The 20,713-nt window shown below is 44.3% G+C and overlaps 2 protein-coding genes and 1 non-coding gene across 3 annotated transcripts in view; 1 reads left to right on the top strand and 2 right to left on the bottom strand.

Annotated features, from left to right (window-relative positions):
• ism2a (isthmin 2a) overlaps positions 1-10,638 on the top strand; it is an 11,947-nt gene extending 1,309 nt beyond the window's left edge. Inside the window, exons 2-6 of the mRNA XM_065947694.1 lie at positions 3,968-4,216; positions 8,056-8,344; positions 8,946-9,080; positions 9,194-9,262; positions 9,424-10,638. Coding sequence (XP_065803766.1) covers positions 3,968-4,216; positions 8,056-8,344; positions 8,946-9,080; positions 9,194-9,262; positions 9,424-9,941 — 1,260 coding nt within the window. The 3' untranslated portion in view covers positions 9,942-10,638. The remainder of the gene's footprint in view (positions 1-3,967; positions 4,217-8,055; positions 8,345-8,945; positions 9,081-9,193; positions 9,263-9,423) is intronic.
• A 3,132-nt stretch (positions 10,639-13,770) lies between these two features.
• Positions 13,771-13,843, bottom strand: trnat-ugu (transfer RNA threonine (anticodon UGU)). The gene has a single exon. It is a non-coding gene; the product is annotated as a tRNA-Thr (tRNA).
• Positions 13,844-14,176: 333 nt separating this feature from the next.
• Positions 14,177-20,581, bottom strand: hhipl1 (HHIP-like 1). The gene is made up of 9 exons (XM_065947740.1): positions 19,794-20,581; positions 18,747-19,393; positions 17,697-17,840; positions 17,262-17,590; positions 16,795-16,921; positions 16,420-16,565; positions 16,226-16,307; positions 16,036-16,118; positions 14,177-15,916 (listed from the first exon to the last, which is right to left on the bottom strand). The coding sequence occupies exons 1-9, from the start codon at positions 20,388-20,390 to the stop codon at positions 15,351-15,353; spliced, it is 2,721 nt and encodes a 906-aa protein (XP_065803812.1). The 5' UTR covers positions 20,391-20,581; the 3' UTR covers positions 14,177-15,350.
• Positions 20,582-20,713: the final 132 nt, after the last annotated feature.

The following is a 20,713-nucleotide window of genomic DNA, read 5'->3' as shown; positions in this document are numbered from 1 at the left end:
TTCATCATCTTCCTAAATCTTTATCTCTGCCCTCAATCTCTACCGTTCAACTTGACTCTTCAGTGTGTCCATTTTTCATACCTGCTTTTCATCTCTACTCTCAGGGGTGATTCTAGGGTCTGTCGGTTCCCTGGGCAAAATTCATTGGGGGGCCCCTCCAACCAGCATTCATTATTATTTTCCTCTTTTCTTTTTTCACTCACAGACTGATCATTCAATCAATCAATCAATCAATTTTTATTTGTATAGCGTCAACTCATAACAAGTGTTATCTCGAGACACTTTACAAAAAGCAGGTAAAATACCTTACTCTTTGTCTGTTAACATTACAAAAGAGCAGGTAAAAAAAAACATACTCATTGTAATGTTACAAAAAGCAGGTAAAAGATTTTACGTAATGCTATTTACAAAGACCCGGCTTAATCCATCATGAGCACTTTAGCAAAGCAGCTAAAGTTACAGTGGTAAGAAAAAACTGTCTTATTAAAAGGCAGAAATCTTCAGGCCAGATCCCAGGCCCATGACGAAACAGCCTTCACAGGCCAAGGGATGAGATGGGATAACATGCAGATCATTCATCTTCATTTAACCTTCATTGACACATTTTGGCTTTCACAGCAATAATGCATGTGATGCAGGGCATAGAGAGTCAGTGCTATCAGATGGGGCCCCCTTAGGGAGGCTTCCTACTGCCATTGCCAAATCTGTGCATTTTGAGGCAATGCTGCGGTTTACAGTTTGTCAACTGTTGGGGGGCCCCCTACTGGTCTGAGGCCCCAAGCAGTTGCCTGTCTTGCCTGTTGACAAGCAGCGCCTCTGTCTACTCTTCATCTTTGCTTTGCATCTCTCGTTGTCTCTTCATCTCCGCCCTCAATCTCTACTGTTCACCTCGACTCTTCATCTCTAGTCTTCATCTCCGCTCCTCATTTATGCTTTTTTGCCTCTACTCTTCATCATCTCATCTCTTCAGCTCTACTACTAAACTCAAATTTGAATCAACTTTCTTCATCTCTGCTCTCTTGTTCGAGGTTGATGTGTTGTTGTAATTTAAAAAAAACTACAGTAATTAAAATAAGGTCATATTGTTTGTAGTGATGATGTCATCGTTAGTGTTGGATTGTGTGTGTTCATTGTTTTTTGGACCCCACAGCCTCAGACATGTAAGGAAAGATAAATCATTAAACGAATGATGTAGCCCAGAACCTAACGAGAAGAACCTAACGCTACCTGCTCGAGACGCATCATGTGTAAACCGACTCCGTCGCCTGTCACTCTGTGTTTACATTAAAGGGAACAGGAAGTGAGCGGGGAACGCGGACAGCGCCAGGTTAATATATGAAAACACACAAACAGCCTTTTTACTTCATGCGGGAACACGAACAGGGACATATTGAGTTTGTGTTTCAGAGGGAACATTCATGAAAATCTCCGGGGGAGGGGGAGGGGGAGGGGGAGGAGGAGGAGGAGGAGGAGGAGGAGGAGCTACTGTAGCTGGACGCTCTTCTCTCTCTCCGTGCTGCACGCTGAAGTCCAAGCTGCAGCCACATGTGGTGAAGGGCGTCAAATTCTTCAGCCAGTTCAAGTTTAAGTTGTGTGCTTTTATTGTGGAAGAGTCTGTGTGGGATGGACGCTCTCCAATGTCCTGTGTGTGTGTGTGTGTGTGTGTGTGTGTGTGTGTGTGTGTGTGTGTGTGTGTGTGTGTGTGTGTGTTTTAGTGGAGTGATGAGCCTTCACCTTTCAGTTAAACACACTTCTCCATATATAAATACACACACATTTATTTTCAGAGTGTGTGTTGTGTGATAATTGTGTGCATGTGCTGGATTCTTTTCCTCTGTGGGTGTTTAATGGCCTGACATGAGCCTTTAACGTTCAGCTGATATACCTGATACATCTTACATATTATATATATATAGAGACATGAGCTTTCACTGCTGAGCTCAGTATCAGATACAGTGACATCATGAGTCTGTGCTTTCAATGTGAGGCTCAATATCCAACAGCTACACACACACACACACACACACACACACACACACACACACACACACACACACACACACACACACACACACACACACACACACACACACACACACACACACACACACACGAGCTCCCCGTTTAAAAGCTCAAAGTATGTGAAGCGTCAAGGTCTTCAAAACGTAATTGAGCCCTCTCTCTGCTGGGGTCGTCAAACTACAGACACATAAGATGTTTTCACATCGACAAAAAACTCCTGAAAATGATTTTTTTTCCAGGTGTTTTTTCCGCACCTGTGAACGCAAACAGTTCAGACTTTCTTCCTGCCAGCCTCATGGTAAATTTCCCCTTCTCCTCTGACAGAGTTTTAACAAGCATACCTGTAAATTTCAGAGGCGGAGCTTCTAACATTTTCAGGAGTGCATGTGACAAACGGCTTTCAGTTTTCACTATTCTTAAAAACTTCCTGAAGTTTTTTCTCCAAATCGGTGGTTCTCAGCTGGTTGAGCCTCAGGACCCACCACCGACTCCTTCATGAAAAATTGCGAAAAATTTCAGATATTTCTTAATCTATCAGATTGTATTTAATAAAAAAGTGTGCAGTTTGGACCTCAGATGGTACAAAGCGTGATAGAACAAAGAAACTGAACTAATCTTGTTTAAAAAAAGCGCTTCATAGACCATTGGACACAATTTCTCTTCCGGACACACCTTCGCAACCCACTGAAAATGGCTCCGCGACCCACTTTTTGGTCCCATCCCACCAGTTGAGAACCACTGCTCTAAATGAAGTTTTGAGGATGAGCTGCACGTGTGAACACAAGCAGCCACCCCCCCCCACCCCCAACCCCGTACAACATGGATAGTTAGATTTCAGGTGCATACACGGCCAGGAGCGGATCCAGGGGGGTGGCCATGGCCCCCACTGAAATCTTTTCATCCCCCCCAAAATCCCTATTGGCTAAGCCATGTTTTACAGGGTTAGTTACCATGGTAACAATATAGTTTGCGCGGATAAAAAAACAACGAGGCTAGAGAGGTGTAGTGAACCGGTTCAGTCACCAGAGAGTGTGTGTGTGTGTGTGTGTGTGTGTGTGTGTGATCGAGTTAAACAGTCTGAGAGAATCATTCAGAGCGTCTCTTCTGTGTCTGCGTTGTGTCCGTCAGAGTTGTTAACTCACGGCAGACGAATAAAGAGACGTCTCAACAGATGTGTCGAGTTAAATTAAATCAAGGCCGTCTCTCGGAGAGCTCCTCTCTTAACCTCTTAAATTGATCCAAACTCAACCCTCCGCATTCTCGGGATGACACAGATTTCTCTCCGGGTTGGAAGAAGGGTGATAATTCTCCTCTCTTCTCGGATAACCGTTGTGGCGACACACGGCTGTTGTCAAATGAACTGTTATCATTAGTGTTTCATTTCAGCAGCAGTTCTTTTTCTCAATATTCAGTTCCCACTCGCTTCCTTAAAACCCCAAACGAAGAAAAACAAAAGAAGCTTTCACACATTCACAACACTCCTTTCACTCTATCTCAACAGGAAAATGTTCCTGCATATTCTCTGCATGCAGTCGGGATAGGCAGAAGGACATATTCTGGAAAATTTAGAGAGGGGGTCATGATGTTTATATCCTGTGACTAGCGCACAATGCACGCTAATGTGTCTAACTACACGTAGGATCGATTTAAAAGCATAAAACTGTCATCATAGCATCAGACTCTGTTGCTTCCTGCTCCATTTCCGTGTCAGACCTTTGACCCCCCCCCCCCCCCTTCCTCATCCGTCTCCGGCTGACTTGGTTCATGTGTTAACGACCAACTCAGCAAGATTTCCGGAGCAGCCAGCCTGAAATATCGTAAAACATTTTCAGGAGTTCAAACGTGAATGTGGCTAAAGACTTTTCAAAAAGTGCAGTCATGGTAAAAAAATGTTAACCTCCTCCTCCCTCCCTCTCCCTTCTGGAAACATCTTTTCCCTTCTCAGATGACAGAAGGGAGTCGTCATGGCAACGACCTCCAGACTCTCGAGGACCTCCAGCAGGAGAATCTGCTGCAGACTCTGCCTGCTGCTCCGTCTCCTCCCGGGTCCAGGCTCCGCTGGTCCTTGCACCATCAGCAGGGTGTCATCCCCCCACCAGCGCCTGAAGAAGACCCCGACCTCTTCGTCCTGGACCTGAGGAACTTTCCAGAACTGGCAAACGCAGATATGGGCTCCCAGAACCCCAACATCCAGGTAGGAAATAATCCACTGGGTAGAAGTGTGAATGCTGTGAAGTCGTCGTGTCACTAGAGGTGTGGTCAGGTCTTCTCAAAGCGCGAAGGGTTAATACTCTCAGGTGTTTTAGGTTAAACCATCAGTCACAGGAGGGGGGTGTTACAGAATCCTCTTCATCACTCTATGTGCTCACCACCATCTCTCTCTCTCTCTCGTTCTCCATACTGCTCGTCTCACTGAACAGCTGGTTTGAGTCAGAGCGGCGTCTTAAGTTTCCACATGTAGGACCTTAAACAGCAGGGCGCTCCGAAAGAGTCCTTGAAGCTCAGACATCTCCTCAGCGTTAAGGGGAATAAAAGAAAAAGGAGAAAGGTGAAAATAAAACACACATGAGAGTCAAATAGGTTGGGTTTCAGGAAGACGGTTTCAGTGACTCGGGAATTCGCTGTCCCGTCGACACAGCGAGATAGAAAGACAATCATAAGTTCAGCAATGTGACCTCATGTCAGATTTAAATAATGTACAAGTATTTACACAGTTAACGCTGAACTTTGTGGTGTCAGATGTATCTCTGTATGCGATGTTGGTCACACTATCACACTATGTTTGGATGTTTTCTGTGTATGGAAAGTAAGGAAATCAACATGATTACAAATTCAAAGCTCTGTTGTCGTTTTACTGAGGTGTAACACACCAAGACAACGAAATAGAGTATATACAGTCCTTTGCTAAATGCAATGGATGTGCACAAGAGCACAAGACACGACCAGCTGCAACAGGAGTGTAATTGTTTACATTACTTAACAGTACATGGCGCGTTACCGGAGGTCACCACTAGAGGGCCGACAGAGAGCTCAGGCCGTATATATGTAGCTGATATGTGTGGGTGGTAAACTACAAACATGGTGACAGTAGAAGAAGTTACCATTATGTTAATTTGGAAATCAGAACAAATAAAATATTATCAATAATAGATAGTAACATCAGATCAGCTCAGGCGACTGATGAGCGGTGTACACACCATCAGCGCCGTCGGAACTCACTTTCTCCAACAGTTTCCTCCGTTTACAGACGTAGCAGCGACGGTGTTTTAGTTTAATGATACTCTGATCGAATACAAATGCAGCCACTGACGCACCCGGCCTGTCCAATCCCCTCTGCCTCTACACTGCCCCCTACTGGTCATGCGTATGCTGTAACTCATGTCAGCGTCATATTTTTTGAGGATGCGCGCAGCAATCGCACCAAAACAGACACAAGGAACAAAAGGCAGCCGGCATGCTTAGGTGTACGGGTAGTTCACAGCAAACATATATTTCCACTCTTACAGTTAAAGACACCTGAGCAAAATAAAGCTCCTCCACAGCATCAGCTACTCTGCTTCATTGTTTAACAGAAAAGTCAAACAGAATATGAAGGATCATTTATGAAAATATTAACAAAGTTCAAATTCAAACACGTCATCATCTGTTTTCAATGTTCAGCTGATTGTTTGAGTCTCTTCTCTCAGCTGATGCGTCTTCTTTCTAAACAGTTTCTGTTGTAAATCAGGAAATCTGGGGTTTGTCTGGACATGTGTGTGTTTATGTGTGTGCATGTCTGATGTGGTGTGGGCCCTATCAGTTCATCTTTACGCCCCACCATCATCTGTGTCCTGCCTCCCTGCTGCACAATAAACTCTTTCATAAAAGTCCACTTTTAATCTGATCTTTAAATAAACAGACGGCAGTGACATCACTCTCATTTTTAATGTGTCTGAGAGCTTATATGTCAGACATGGACGCCCCTCGGTTAGCCAGATATGAGACCAGTTATCAGGTCAAACCAACAGGTGTTGCAGCGATGGAATATGGGGCGCCGAAAGTTGCGCACACTACAAATAACAACAACATTTCTCCACATTTAGCCCTAAAACAAAACTTTTTATTCACATTTAGAGAGATATTTGTAACTTTGTCATATTTACTTTTGTGAATAAAAATGTAAGATAATTTCATTGGCAAATATAAATGTTAAATATTATATCTAAATGTTGAATGTTTTATCTAAATGTTAAATGTTATATATAAATGTTAAAAATACATGTCCTGATTCTAAATATTTAGCCACGTTTCTAAACATTTAGTTTACATTCTAAATATTTAGCTTTGATCCTATATATTTACCTAATATTGTAAATATTTATAATCAAAGCTAATATATATAATATAAACTAAATATTTAGCAACGACTTCTAAATATTGAGCTTTGATTTCTAAATATTTAGCTAATATGCAAATTCACTCTACCGCCCACCGGAAGCACCAAAATAAAAGTTCGAGGAAGCAATCCAAGCCGTTAGAAAAGAAACGTACCAAGTGCTGTGATGGCGCTGTTGAAGATCCTGTGTCCGACACCGAAGAAGTAGTGCTTTGAAAACCCTGAATTGCGGACAAAACGGCCCTTCCAATATTCTCTGCTAATTCGTTCGACATTTTCAAAATCCCGCCAGTCTCCTGTAGAAGACAATGGTTGGATCGCTTCCTCAGACTTTTATTTTGGTGCTTCCGGTGGGCGGTAGAGTGAATTTGTATATTAGCGAAATATTTAGAAATCAAAGCTCAATATTTAGAGTCTTAGCTAAATATTTAGAGCCTTAGCTAAATATTTAGAAATCTTAGCTAAATATTTAAAAATCAAAGCTCAATATTTAGAGTCTTAGCTAGATATTTATAAACCGTTGCTAAATATTTAGAGTCTTAGCTAAATATTTAGAAATCTTAGCTAAATATTTAGAAATCAAAGCTTAATATTTAGAAATCAAAGCTTAATATTTAGAGTCTTAGCTAAATATTTAGAAATCTTAGCTCAATATTTCGAGTCTTAGTTAAATATTTAGAAGTCGTTGCTAAATATTTAGTTTATATTATATATATTAGCTTTGATTATAAATATTTACAATATTAGGTAAATATATAGGATCAAAGCTAAATATTTAGAATGTAAACTAAATGTTTAGAAACATAGCTAAATATTTAGAATCAGGACATGTATTTTTAACATTTATATATAACATTTAACATTTAGATAAAACATTCAACATTTAGATATAATATTTAACATTTATATTTGCCAATGAAATTATCTTACATTTTTATTCACAAAAGTAAATATGACAAAGTTCACAAATATATAATATAATAACATATATATATCACACACATATATCAAACTGTATTGTGGGCTCATTTCTTTTTTGTATGGGTGGGATATGTATGTATATATGTGTTGTGTTGTGTGTTTGTATGTATGCTGGCTGCTGGAACACCTAAATTTCCCTGCTGGGATGAATAAAGTATATCTTATTTTATCTTAAATGTGAATAAAAAGTGATGTTTTAGGGCTAAATGTGGAGAAATGTTGTTGTTATTTGCATAACTTTACAATCGGCGCCCCATAATGGAAGCGGGCAAGAGAAGTGGTTCAGATAGAAGTGATTGTGATTGAAGTGAGGACCTAAAAAGCCTCTGCTCAAACGTGCTCAAACTAGGATCAATATTGGAGATGCTTTTGAAAAATGGAGAGAGGTTAGAACACAGAAAGGTTTACAGACCGATGCAGAGCTGGATAAACACTGAAGCTTCAGTGTCCACCACATGACAACCTGTGAGAGCATCGACTCTAGAGAGGAGGGGGGAGACAGCTCTCTGCAATGTTTAGAATCTGGACTGCAGTACCCATTTTAAACACTAGGTGTTTTTATATATATATATATATATATATATATATATATATATATATATATATATAAAGATTTATAGTGATCATACAGTGTGTCTTTCCATCTTGTATAATATATTTCTGTGTGTTTGTGTCAGCTTACCATCGAGGTGGTGAACGACCCCCAGACTGAGGTGGAGATGGATCTCGCCAAAGAGAACCAGCGTAACGACTGGTCAGCGACATCATCAGAGTGGGCCAACAGCCACAGGAAGCTGTTCTGGCCTCTGTTCTGGGAGTACCCGGATCAGCTGGAGAACAGGAGGGCCGGTCTGGATGACCAGGTTGAGGACTACAGCTACGACCCCGAAGAGCCCGTCCTGAGCGGAGTCGGGGGGGACTTGGGAGGTCACTGGAACAAAGACTGGGATGCAAAGGAAAACTACGGTAGGGATTACAACAACATACACATCTCAATCCACGATGTCTTCGACTAGCAAACATCCAAACTCATTCACAATCTGCCAATTAACACCTTCACGTACCTCGCTCCGCTCGCACAGGGTGTCTTAGGTCTCAGGACATGATGTTAAAAGAACAACACAGAAGTGGCCATTTTTTAAACTTCAGGACATTTTCAGGAGTTTTGTGAATGCACTGATAGTGTAAAATACAAACAACAAAAAAATATCCAAAAGAAATAATGAAGAACTTCTTCTTCTCCTTTTACCGAGTCCTTCTCACATTCTTCTGCCCTCTCGCTGAGAGCAGACTCTCCTTCCTGCTGGGTCAGTTTAAACACAGAGCAGCATGTCTCAGAGGTCCCACGCTGTCGTTACTCGCCTCTTTAGCCGCATAACTCACATGCACCAGCTGGGTGAGGAATTCACAGCCGACTTCAAAGCTCGCCACATTTTCACCGCAAAGTTGAAAGTTTTTATACTCTGTGCTGTCGTTAGCCTTTTTTTTCTGTCTCGTTTCATTCTCTTCATCTTGCCTCTGTTTGTATTCGTTTCTTACATTTTCTTTTCTCGGGTTATTCTTTCAGAGTTCGAGGAGGACTGGAGCGACTGGGCTCCCTGCAGCGCCACCTGTGGACACGGCACTCAGAAACGCACTCGGCCCTGCGGCTACGCGTGCACCGCCACTGAGTCGCGCTCGTGTGACCTTGAGAGCTGCACAGGTAAAAAAATCCGAGTCTGTCTGTGATCACAGATCAATCTCCTGACAGGAAGACAAATTACTCAGCTACTCAAATTACTGATCATTAATAAATCCTCTCTCTCTCTCACACAGACTCTGTTCTCTCAGTGACTGAACATCCGAGTGTCCAGACGACCAACAGCTCAGACTCTCTGGAAACAAGTATGAAGAGTGTTTACTCTTCTCTTCCTCCACATCACATAAACATTAAACATACTGTAACTTCATATGTAACATGTGTGTACTCTTGTGAACAAGCGTCTAAGCAGACAGGTCTTGTTGGTGAAACTCTACTGATTCTTCTTCCCCCTCTCTTGCTCCAGATGTGGACAGCTGTGAGAAGTGGCTGAGCTGTAAGAACAACTTCCTGCAGAAGTACCTGCACCAGGTGCTGACGGAGTTACCCAGCTGCCCCTGCTCTTACCCCTCTGAGGCCGTTTACAGCGCCGTCAACATCGCCGACGCCAACCTGAGGAAGACGTACCGCTGGAGGGACGCCAGCGGACCCAAGGAGCGCCTCGACATCTACAAACCCTCCGCCCGCTTCTGCATCCGCTCCATGCTGTCCTACCACAGCACCACGCTCGCCGCGCAGCACTGTTGCTACGACGACCAGATGAGACTGATCACGCGGGGGAAAGGAGCCGGAGCCCCGAACCTGATCAGCACCGAGTTCTCCCCCGAGCTGCACTACAAGGTGGACGTGCTTCCCTGGATCCTCTGCAAGGGGGACTGGACCCTGTTCCACTCAGTGAGACCCCCCAACAACGGGCTGGACTGTGAGCCGAACCCCCCCGACGCAGACTTTCAGACCGAACTGAGAGAAGCAAGAGAGTACTGATGACAGGGAGGAGACCCAACGAGGGGGGGGGGGGGGGGGGGGGGGGGTGGACATGTTGGATGTTGTGGACATTTAATCCCTGCTGCCTCCTGAAGGCTGGAGTTCTGTTTGATTCTGTTTGGGTGCTTTTTGAAGTTTATTTTCTGAATCTTTCAGTCGAACGCTTTTACAGAAACTTCAGTTTGAACGTTCAATAATGTGAAGACAAGAAACACACACACACCTCTACTGCTGAACATTTATTAAAGGTTATACAAAGACTGTTTAGAGCAACTTAGGACACTTTGTGTTGCTGCTACTGTGTGTGTGTGTGTGTGTGTGTGTGTGTGTGTGTGTGTGTGTGTGTGTGTGTGTGTGTATGAATGTTTATTTATTGGTCGCTGTATTTTAATATCTTTTTTTATTCCTTAAAACTAAATGTTTCTGATTGACAGGAAGCCAGTAAGGTATCACGTCTTGTTTCCATGGTAACAGCCTGAGCTCCTGAAAGTGTGTAACCTGTGAGTGTGTGAATGTGTGTGTGTGTGTGTGTGTGTGTGTGTGTGTGTGTGTGTGTGTGTTGAATAACTCAATAAATCAAAGCAGGTCATTAAGAAGAAGCCGACGCTGTAACGAGGAAACAAAGCTCAATGTTGGTGTTGTTGTTCCAGAGTTCAAATAAAACATCTGTTTCAGAGCTCGCTGGTTTGCATGAAAACGCCGCTGGCTCCGTTATTTATGATGATTTCAAGCTGGATTAAACTTCAGTGACTTTCTCTGTTTGACTCCTGCGAGCGTTTAAAGCTTTAACACACTCAGAAACTCAGACACTAAAACTCAGAAACACAGCGATCTGTTTTTTATATATACGAGAAGTATTTTCAAATAAGTCTCTGCGCAGTGTTTAAGTTCTAATCAGGTTTAATATAATCAGGTAAAAAGTGATAGAAAAAAGTTTTCAGAAGATCAAAGAAAGAAAAAAGATTTCAGGGATGTTTTATCTGGCAAAGTCAATATTTAAATTTTGCAAACTGCGCCAAAAGAAAAAAAAAAAAAGTGTTCAGGAGGTCGATATTAATCACACGTGGTGATGTCACACATGACGTAGTGAGGTGCCAAGGAGTGTGGTTAGAAGTCGGGTCGAGCACTAATTGGATTTTGATTTTACATTATCTTTTGGGCTTTCGCCTTTTTTATATGATAGGAAAGCTGTGGAGAGAAAGGAATTATGGGAAGAGAGATTGGAGAATGACATGAACTGCAGCCCTCCTACGGGATACCTGCTCTACCTATGGAGGCAAACCAGGGGATCCACCTGCTAAAACAATTATGACGTTAGTGGCTAACCAGATATACTCAGGTGACTGTAATAAACCTGTGTGGGATGCCCAGGTAGAGACTATAGGCCTATGTGGGAAACGCTCGATGTTCATTACCTTGTTAATATGAGGGACTCCATCAATGATTAACGCCCTCTATGGATGAATAGGACCCCATATATATGATGGCGCCCTACACACACACAGAGGGCCTGATACACAAAATGATTCTGTGCCTGCTACAGCTGCGCAAATGAGTCAATGATATACTGTCGAATTCACAAAACACATGTAAAGGGTTAAATCTTTCCCTAACTGCGCTGCAGAGCAAACAGCGCCCCCGGTGGAGCTGTATACATGAAAGAGCCACTATGCTGTACTTCAGGGGAAAATGTGACCCTGATCTCTGCAGAATTTACAAACACCAGCGTTAACAGTCATGTACAGTTAGAGGGAACAAATGATAGTTACTGTTCGAGATGTCACATCAATCTATCAGAAATCAGTCAGGCTGTCTGTGACTCGACACTTCATCCACATGTGTGTAGACGGTCTGGAGCCGTTACGCAAGACAAGGTCGCAACCCGAGAAAGCTTCCCCTCCCCTCTTAGCTCAGCATCTCTGCATGGACTGAATCAAGCTCCGTCAGCTTGAGAGGGCAACTCCGTGCTCAAAGCTTTTCTCCACAAGTATCATAAGTTTGATAGTTTTTGTGAATTGGCATCGAGACGGAGCAGATCGAGGGAGAGAACGATGCATATTCATTCTCAGGGAATGAGACCCAGAGTGTGTTCAGTGTGTAAGGAGGGGAGGCCTGACGCTGCAGAGATGTGTGACAGTTTGTCGCCTCTGATTCTCTGGTTGTGACTTCAAAGTTTCAGCAGGAGGACAAAGGTTTAATGATACACACACAGCATCTGTTTACTCTGAAAACAAGGCATTGTGGGAACACAAGCGAGGGGGGGGGGGGGGGGCAGGGGTGTGTTTGTGTGTGTGTGTGTGTGTGTGTGTTTGCTTTACTTCCTGCGGAGAGATAAAAGAAGAGAGAGTCGGTCAGAGAGGTTAAATAACAGGAGACGTCCTCATAAAAACATAAAATCAGCCGCTTTGTGTTTCTGCTGAACGTCTCAGTTTTGATCCAAACATGAACACATTCATCTTCGAGGTTGTTTCAGAGAAAACCCAACGGAGCACGAAGATTGAGTGTTTAAATTTAGAGATAAGGTTTGGAGTGATATCCTCAGATCCTGAATTGAGAGTTTATTTAAAGGTTCAAAGCTTTGACCTGGTTCAACCTCTGAGATAAACAGATGTTTACCTTTATTTACTGAGTTTTATGAACCTCATCCACCGGACCATTCCTTCTGTCCAGACGACTGAGCTGACATCGTAAAACCACGTTTTCTTAAGAGGTTATCACTGAGAAGACACACACACACGCTAACATGTGAGGTCTTTAAAATGTCTCAGGGAGGGGGGGAGAGGAGGAAAGAAAGAGGCAGTATCAAAGGAGGAACATAACTTCACATAATCAATCAATAGGCCTTAAAGTAAAGTCCCTCTGATTGTTAAATCAAACCTCAAATGACATCATCATCTGCAGTCGTCGTTTTATTCTTTATTTTCCAAACACACACTCAAATTAAACTTGATGAACATTTCATGTGAAAGTTAAAACTCAGGAGCAGCTGTGTGTCTTTAATTATTTATGCTAACATGTATTAAACATCTGTTTCCTCTCTCGTTCTCTGATTAGAGTGACACAAGCTGAGCTGCAGCAATGCTCTGTAGATGTGACAACGCCGCCCCCTGGTGGCAACTCGCTATTACTGCAACAATCCAAACCATGATTCAGTGCTGGTATGACGCTCTGCTCTACTATATGGCCTCGCCGAGTTTGTTTTTCTGCCTTATATAAAATAAACTGTACTTTCTGTCTTCTGTAACGTGAACACGTGACGGATGCATTTATTGTGTTCAATCTGCTGATGACTCAGGTAACTATTTAACTCAGCGGGACTACATTTAGAGTGTGTCAGATGTTATTATCTCGTGTGTATTATTTAAGTTCACTAACAAGGATCAGACAAACTGAACAGACTGACAGAGAAGATATTTAGTTTGTATGTTTACTCCACTCACCATAACTCTGATTCTATTTTACGGAGCCCCGGAAACCCTAAAAAGCAAATAAAAAACAATCTAAGCACAACTTTCTAAGCTAAGCACAAGATGATAATATTATACACATGATAAAAACATTCACTTTTGGGGATTTCAGGGGCTCGTGAATATTTAGACATATTTTATTCTGTTATATTGACACTTTTATGCAGATCTGTTATTTTTAGCTTGGTGCAGTTCTCATAAACAACCACCAGGTGTCAGTATGGAGATGCTGTGGTTCAGTCAGTACTTAACGTGTACCCGTATGCTAACCTTTAGCATAGTAGAGTAGAGTTCACGCGGACTTATCTATTCACAAAACAAACATTAAACGATACAAACAAGAACAAGAATAATCATTCACAAGGCCCCAGCGAGGATCGAACTCGCGACCCCTGGTTTACAAGACCAGTGCTCTAACCACTGAGCTATGGAGCCTGACGGCTTCAGCCGCGTGCTGTTCAGGAGTAATATGTCTCACTGTTCTTTTCCTGTTGAGGACAACAAACCATTAAATTCAAACAGCTTATTTAGAAGCAACTCGGCTGTCTCTAGCTGGCCTGTTTAATGCTTAAACTCATGAATAGAAGTCTGTTCATCGAGACTGCGGTGAATAATAAAGTTACCGTGGTGCTGGTTTGATGCGGGACTCGAACCCCCCTCCTCATGGTTACTGACTCGTCTCCTCCTCAGGTGCATAGAAAGACATTCTCTTTTTTGATCTAAAACTCATTCAGGGGAGGAGGGAGGGGTCATAGCTTGGAAACAACAGAGACTATAAAATCTTTAATAAAATCATCTATCAAAGTTATTATAACAAATACATTCATACACCCACCAGTAATTGATTGATAAACATTCAACATCATGTGAGGAAATATAACATTCAAATGTGTTCCTGTGATAAATCACTAAATCACTTGAGATGATCTTCATGCAAAGTGCAAAAAAAAACATTCAATTAAACATTCACGTCTGCAGAGAACCATTAAAAAATACTTTTATATAAACATTTAAACTCAATACTGCAGTGTTAGAGATGATCAATACATTCAGCTGATTTATGTTTGAGTAAACCCGTGTTCATGTCTGTTATCTGTTGTATTATTATAAGGGCTGTCAGCATCTAACCACTTCCTGTTTCTGTGGTCAAGGCTGGTTTCACACTAGGGACCTGGGTCCCGGATCCGAGTACACTTGACCCTAAAGTCTGGTTCAACACAAACGTACTGGTACTCGTACAGTACTCTGGTACCGTGCCCGAGTCAAGGTAGTCTCTGGCACGATTCATGTGTACTTGAGTACGGTCCGCGGGAGATGTGAACGCCACCCTGCTCAAACAAAGAGGTGGACTGCTATATGACGTCATTCCAAACGGAACGAGGGTCGTCGTCGGCGTCTCAGAAATAACAAAAACATCCACAGTTAGCAGTATGGTCTTAGCCAGCGGATGGTAGCCATGGTTGCTACTTCTTCTTTCTACCTTTTAGCGGATTTGCAAACCAACTATTTGCATACCGCCACCTGCTGAAAACGGGTTCATGTCCTAACCTTCCACCCTACTTTATTTCAAAATAAAAGCATGGTTGAAGTCAAACAGAGAGCCAAGCACTCGCTTAAGACCGCACAACAATTCAAAATAAAAGCCTGACAATTTTTTTGCGAAATAATGGAATTCTAAACGCGCAATTAAAAATGTGATTAATTGTTTGACAGCCCTTATTATTATTATTATTATTTATTTTACCAGGTTAAACCATTTCTGTGTTATTATCATGATGACAGAGATCACAGATTATTTTAGATCACCTTCAATACGTACTTATTTTTATTTACCACTGTTAAAACTCTGCCCGTGGTTGTGAGGTCTGTTTTCACGGTGTTAGATTCACGTTGTGCTTCTAAGACGCCATGTTTTTTAAAGATTATTTCTGACCGTCATCCTTCAGACATGTATAACATAGTCTGAGTTTCCACAGATCACTCCAGCGTCTTCATAGTGGGCGCAGTTGTGCGTAGCCACGCCTGCATGTTTGCAGTCGAGCAGGGTGGCCTCGTTCCCCTCACACTGAACGTCGTCCAGCAGGATCCGCAGGTCCCGCCCCTCCCCGAACTCAGAGTTTTTCGCTGCTTTCAGAGCGAACCTGTAGCCCAGCTGTCTGCAGACCACCGCCGCGTTGTTGGTGGTCCAGAGGTCGTCACACACGGTGCCCCACTCCCCACCCACAAACACCTCCACCCGTCCTCGGTCGCTCCGCCCCTCCTCGTCTCCCGCCAGCCTCACCGCTCCATCCTGGAACTCCACTCGACTCTCAGCCCTGGATTTGCCCTTCTTGCGGCGCCCCTTCCTCCTTGAGTGTCGGGTGGGTTTGGAGGTGCTGGTGGTGGGCGGAGCCGTGGTCAGGTCTGGTCCCAACTCCCCGAGTTGGTCTATGAGCTCCTGGATCCAATCATATGACTCTGTGGGCGGAGCCTCAGCTTGTCTGCTTTGAGGCTCCTCACCAATCAATGCTATCGGAAAACAAAAAACAGCTTTTAATCAATGCTAATGATAATAAACAAAGTAATAATTATTACTCAGTGCTGGAGACCTATTATATTATTATATTTATAATCAGACAGTGACTCACTCTCTTGAGGGACAAACTTGATGAGGTTACTCTTCACTCTGATTGGCTGAGGGTCGTAGTGACAGTGTCGCGGTGGAGCTCGTCTGAAACAAAGAACGATAACAACCGCATGAAAACCGACTAACCGAGTAATAATATGTACAGAGTCATAGACAAGTAACCTCATAAATATCCTATAATGAAGAATCACCTGGACGGGTCGACGACTTTATAGACGACTCCTGAAGGTGACGTGGCGCTCGGGATTCCAGTGGACATGAAGTACAGCTCACCTGGTAGACAGGATGATGTCAAAGGATGACATCACAGGAAGAGGAGGGGCTGACATACTACAACTGTGTGTGTGTGTGTGTGTGTGTGTGTGTGTGTGTGTGTGTGTTGTACCAGCCTCGTCCTCAGCAAAGGAGATGATGTACTGCTGGTAGTTGTTGATGAGTCCGGGGAAGGTGCAGGTGACACCCTTCCCCATGCAGATCTCATTATACCTCCACTGACCTGACACCCTGTCCTCCTGCAGACTCATCAGACGCCTGAAACACACACACACACACACACACACACACACACACACACACACACACACACACACACACACACACACACACACACACACACACACACACACACACACACACACACACACACACACACACACACACACACACACACACACACACACACCATAAGTAGCTGCATCTGGTCAGTTTTGTGTTTACAGATGCAATGTTAAAGCCGTTTAGTGTCTGTGAAGTAGCTCACCCGCTCATGAAATCTCCGAAGATGTACATGCCGTTGAGGTTGGGGTACTCGCAGCCTCGGTACACATAGCCTCCGGTCACCGACTTCCCCATCTTATGAGGGTACGCATAGATCGGCAGCACGTCGTCTGAAAACACAGCACACAGTCAGAAGGGTTAGAAACCAACCTTCCATCATTCTCATCATCAAGAACCAGTTGGTGGCGCTTCACGGCCTGCTCGCTCTCATTGACTGTCGTGGGACCTGGCTGGAAAAAGTCAAAATCAAACATGTTGGGTATTTTAGATTCGAGATCGTTGAGGCTCTGACTCCATCTGGAGCAGTAAAATAATCCATATCGACAAACCTTTAATCAGGTCCGCTCCCTGATTGTTGGGAGGGGCGATCGGGTCCAAAATGGCGCCTAAAATAGTCTAGTGTGTAGCCAGCGTTACGTTAAATTGAAACAACCTTCACGTCTCACCCACCCAGCGAGCTGTTGGCGCACAGCTTCTTGTCATAGCAGGAGAATCCCTCTTTGGCCCTCCAACCGTAGTTTCGTCCTTTCTCAATGATGTCAATCTCTTCGAACTTGTTCTGACCCACGTCCCCGCAGAAGATCCGACCTTTGCCCTCTTTGGTCCGCGGGTCCCCCCGGTCCACGGAACACCTCCACATGTTCCGGACGCCGTACGCATAGATCTCGGGACGAGCCCCACGCTCGTGTATGAAGGGATTATCGGGAGGAATTCTGTACAACGGACCTCTTTCATTGTCGTCCACGTCAATACGCAGAGCTTTACCCAACAGAGCCGACCTGCAGAAGACGAGGAGGTTCATCGATTTAAAGTAACATTTCAAACATGAACAGATTCTTCATTGAAGTAACGTTCATCCTCTACTTCTGTTAGAAGACGTCTTACCGGTTCTGGGCGTTCCCATATTTCCCAAACGGGTCTCCGGCCATCCCTCCGTCCCCGGTGAAAATGTACAAGAAGCCGTCGTCTGCAAAGAGAAGCTGTCCTCCATTATGGTTTGAGGCCGGTTCATCAATCTCTAGAATGACCCTGAACGCAACACGGACAGGTAGTTAAACAGAATCTGGACAGAAACATGCAGACAGAAGTGTTTGGACATTAACAGAATGTAGAAAGAGCACAGACACAATGCGGACGGAACATGGAGAGAATTTTAAAGGGGACATATTCTGAAAAATCCACTTCTACAGTGTTTCTGAACATATATTTGGGTAACCTGAGTGTCTACTGACCCACAAAATATGAAATAAATCCATCCAGTTCTTTGTTTGTGGTCTGCATAAGTCTTACAACACAGAGAAAAATGCTCCGTTTCGAATGTGCTCTCCTCGTGATGTCACAGTGGGATTCTGGTAAAAAAATCCCCTCCCCTCCCCTGGTATCTCCACCCATGGACTCCACCCCCAGTCTAGAGAAAAACTTTTGAGCAGGTCTGCCATTTTTATTCTCGCTAGTGAAGGAGTGATGTCTACCAGGAAAACTCAGGGGGGGTCATTGCATTTAAAGAGACACACACACCAAAACGGAGCGTTCTGAGAGAGCTGGTTTATACAGAGTCACAAACCTCCTCTGGTGCTTGATTCATGTTATATTTTGACCAAAGCACAGAACAGATGTTTCATTTAGACCACAGGAGACTGTTTGCAAAGGAGGAGAAGGGGGATCATATGTTGTCTTTAATACAACGTGGACAAAATGAGGACTGAACATCAGCAGAACGAGGACAGACAAGAGAGCGTCGTTAGCACATCGCCAGAAAATGAATATGAATGAAGCAAATGTGGACTGAACGAGGACAGACAGAACATTAAGGGTGTTTTCACAATAAGCACAATTGTTTCATAACATGCCCGAGTAAGATTACTCCCCCCAGCCCTCTCCCCCGCTGGACTGCGTTCACATTAGTAACATCGTTCCATACCCGAGTACACTTGCCTCTCAGAACGGTGATCCACCTGGTTCATGTCGTTGGGAGACACGCGGAACTCGCTGATCCGGATCCGTTCGTCGAACCCGACCTCCACAGAGTAATACACGTACAGCTTCCCGTTGAATTTGTGCTTTGGGTGGAAGGTGAGTCCGAGGAATCCTCTCTCGTCTCCCTCCCAGGACGACGTCAGGACCGCCTTCGTGATGTTCATAAACGGTTTCTCCAGTCTGGACCGATCCGGCAGGTAAGTCCACACCAGGCCGACCTGCTCGGCCACAAAGAAGCGGTGCGTGCCGTCGTTGGCGTGCACCATGGCGAGGGGGTTCTTCAGCCCGTTGGCGACTTCCTCCAGACAGAGTTGAAGACAGCCATCAGAGTCGGACTGGACCCGGCCCAGGTTCTGGGTCAGTCTGTCGTTACTGAGGAGGTGAGGGTAGCAGTAGTCCGGATCGTCCAGCTCTAGGTGTCGACAGAGACGCATCTCGTCGTCTTTGAAACGAGAGACGACCGGGTCGTCAGAGATCAGGGGGAGGGTGGAGCTGCACTTCCTCCAGAACATGGAGCAGTAGTCCGGACAGAGTCCAGGGATTGTTCTGATCGGGGTGCTCGGGTCCTCGGCGTCGAACAGGTGAGCTGCAAATGGAGAACACTCCTTCACAAAAAAAAGGAGAAGTGTCAATAAAGACGAAAGACGGATGAGGAGTGATGAAAACAAGAGGGAGAGTAGGAGAGACAGAGGTCAGGAGAAGAGGAGGAGGGGAGTGATGAAGAAGAGACACAACCTCTTTATAGTTTGAAACATGAAACCTCCAAAAGTCTATAAATGATCTAAAACACTCTTGGAGTAAAGACCGGTGTACTTGTTGCCATGGTTACAGTGAAACTGGCAGTGAAGTGGTTAAAGACCTGAACAATCCTCACCTGCTTGTTTTCAAACAAATCTCCTTCACCTTCTTAATGATCAGATTGTGTGTGTGCGCGCGCGCGCGTGCGTGTGTGCGTGCATGCAGGGTCAGGTGTGGACCTTGGTCGACCTTTGCCCTCGTGCCTACCTGACAGAGCAGGTCCTGGACGTAGCTCGCGCAGGTCGCGTAGCCATGGTAGTCGAACTGATCCATGATGACGTAATACTTTCTCATCAGCTGCTGGTCTCTGTCGAAGTCACAGCAGCCGAAGTCTCGGTACATGACGCAAAACGTCAGCTCTTGGAGCGGTCTGAACGGAGGTTTGAAGTCCAGACACTGCGGGTGGGACCGAACCGGACCCGAACTCGTTACCAGGACCCCCAGGATCCACATCAGACCCGCGGCAGGAACAGAACCCCGCTCCATGATGGCGCTGATCAGGAGCAGCTTCCTGTCTGCACTTTGACTCCGATCATCGGTCTGTCCTCTGACGTGTGATTCGCTCTGCCCCCCTGCACCGAGTCCTCCGTGCACCGAGTCCTCGGAAGACTCGGACCGTGTGCGGTCAGGACTGAGCGCTGCAGACCGGTACCATCTGTCCGGATCAGCTGCTGACCCGGTTAATCTGCTGTCAGAGAGAGAGAGACAGAGAGACAGAGAGAGAGGCTGCAGAGACAGACTGTGTGTGTGTGTGTGTGTGTGTAATGGTTCCCCTACTGTTTCTTCATAAACTCTGTTTTTCATTCAGTCTGATGGATTCCTTTCAGACAGCGCGGTGCATTGTGGGTATGCGGGCTCTTCAGTTATTGTAGTTTTTTGTATGAAACTGAAAACTTTTGCAACAAATCAATGTTGAGAAAACGTGTTTACTCCTACTGTCCGGCAGGTGGCGGCCTCAAAGTATTTGAGCCGCAGGATAGAACATAATAGGTTACCTGTGATAACTTGTTTTAGTCTCCATGGAGAGAGTGAGTTTTATATTCAAACTTTTATCGGTTTGTTTGTGTAACTTTGTGTGAACTTTAACTTTAAATTCAATAATTGTAAACTAAATAATGTGTCTTGTT

This window comes from Labrus bergylta, chromosome 18, assembly GCF_963930695.1.
Source record: "Labrus bergylta chromosome 18, fLabBer1.1, whole genome shotgun sequence".
NCBI lineage: Eukaryota > Metazoa > Chordata > Actinopteri > Labriformes > Labridae > Labrus > Labrus bergylta.
This window is presented reverse-complemented; position numbering and strand designations above follow the sequence as displayed.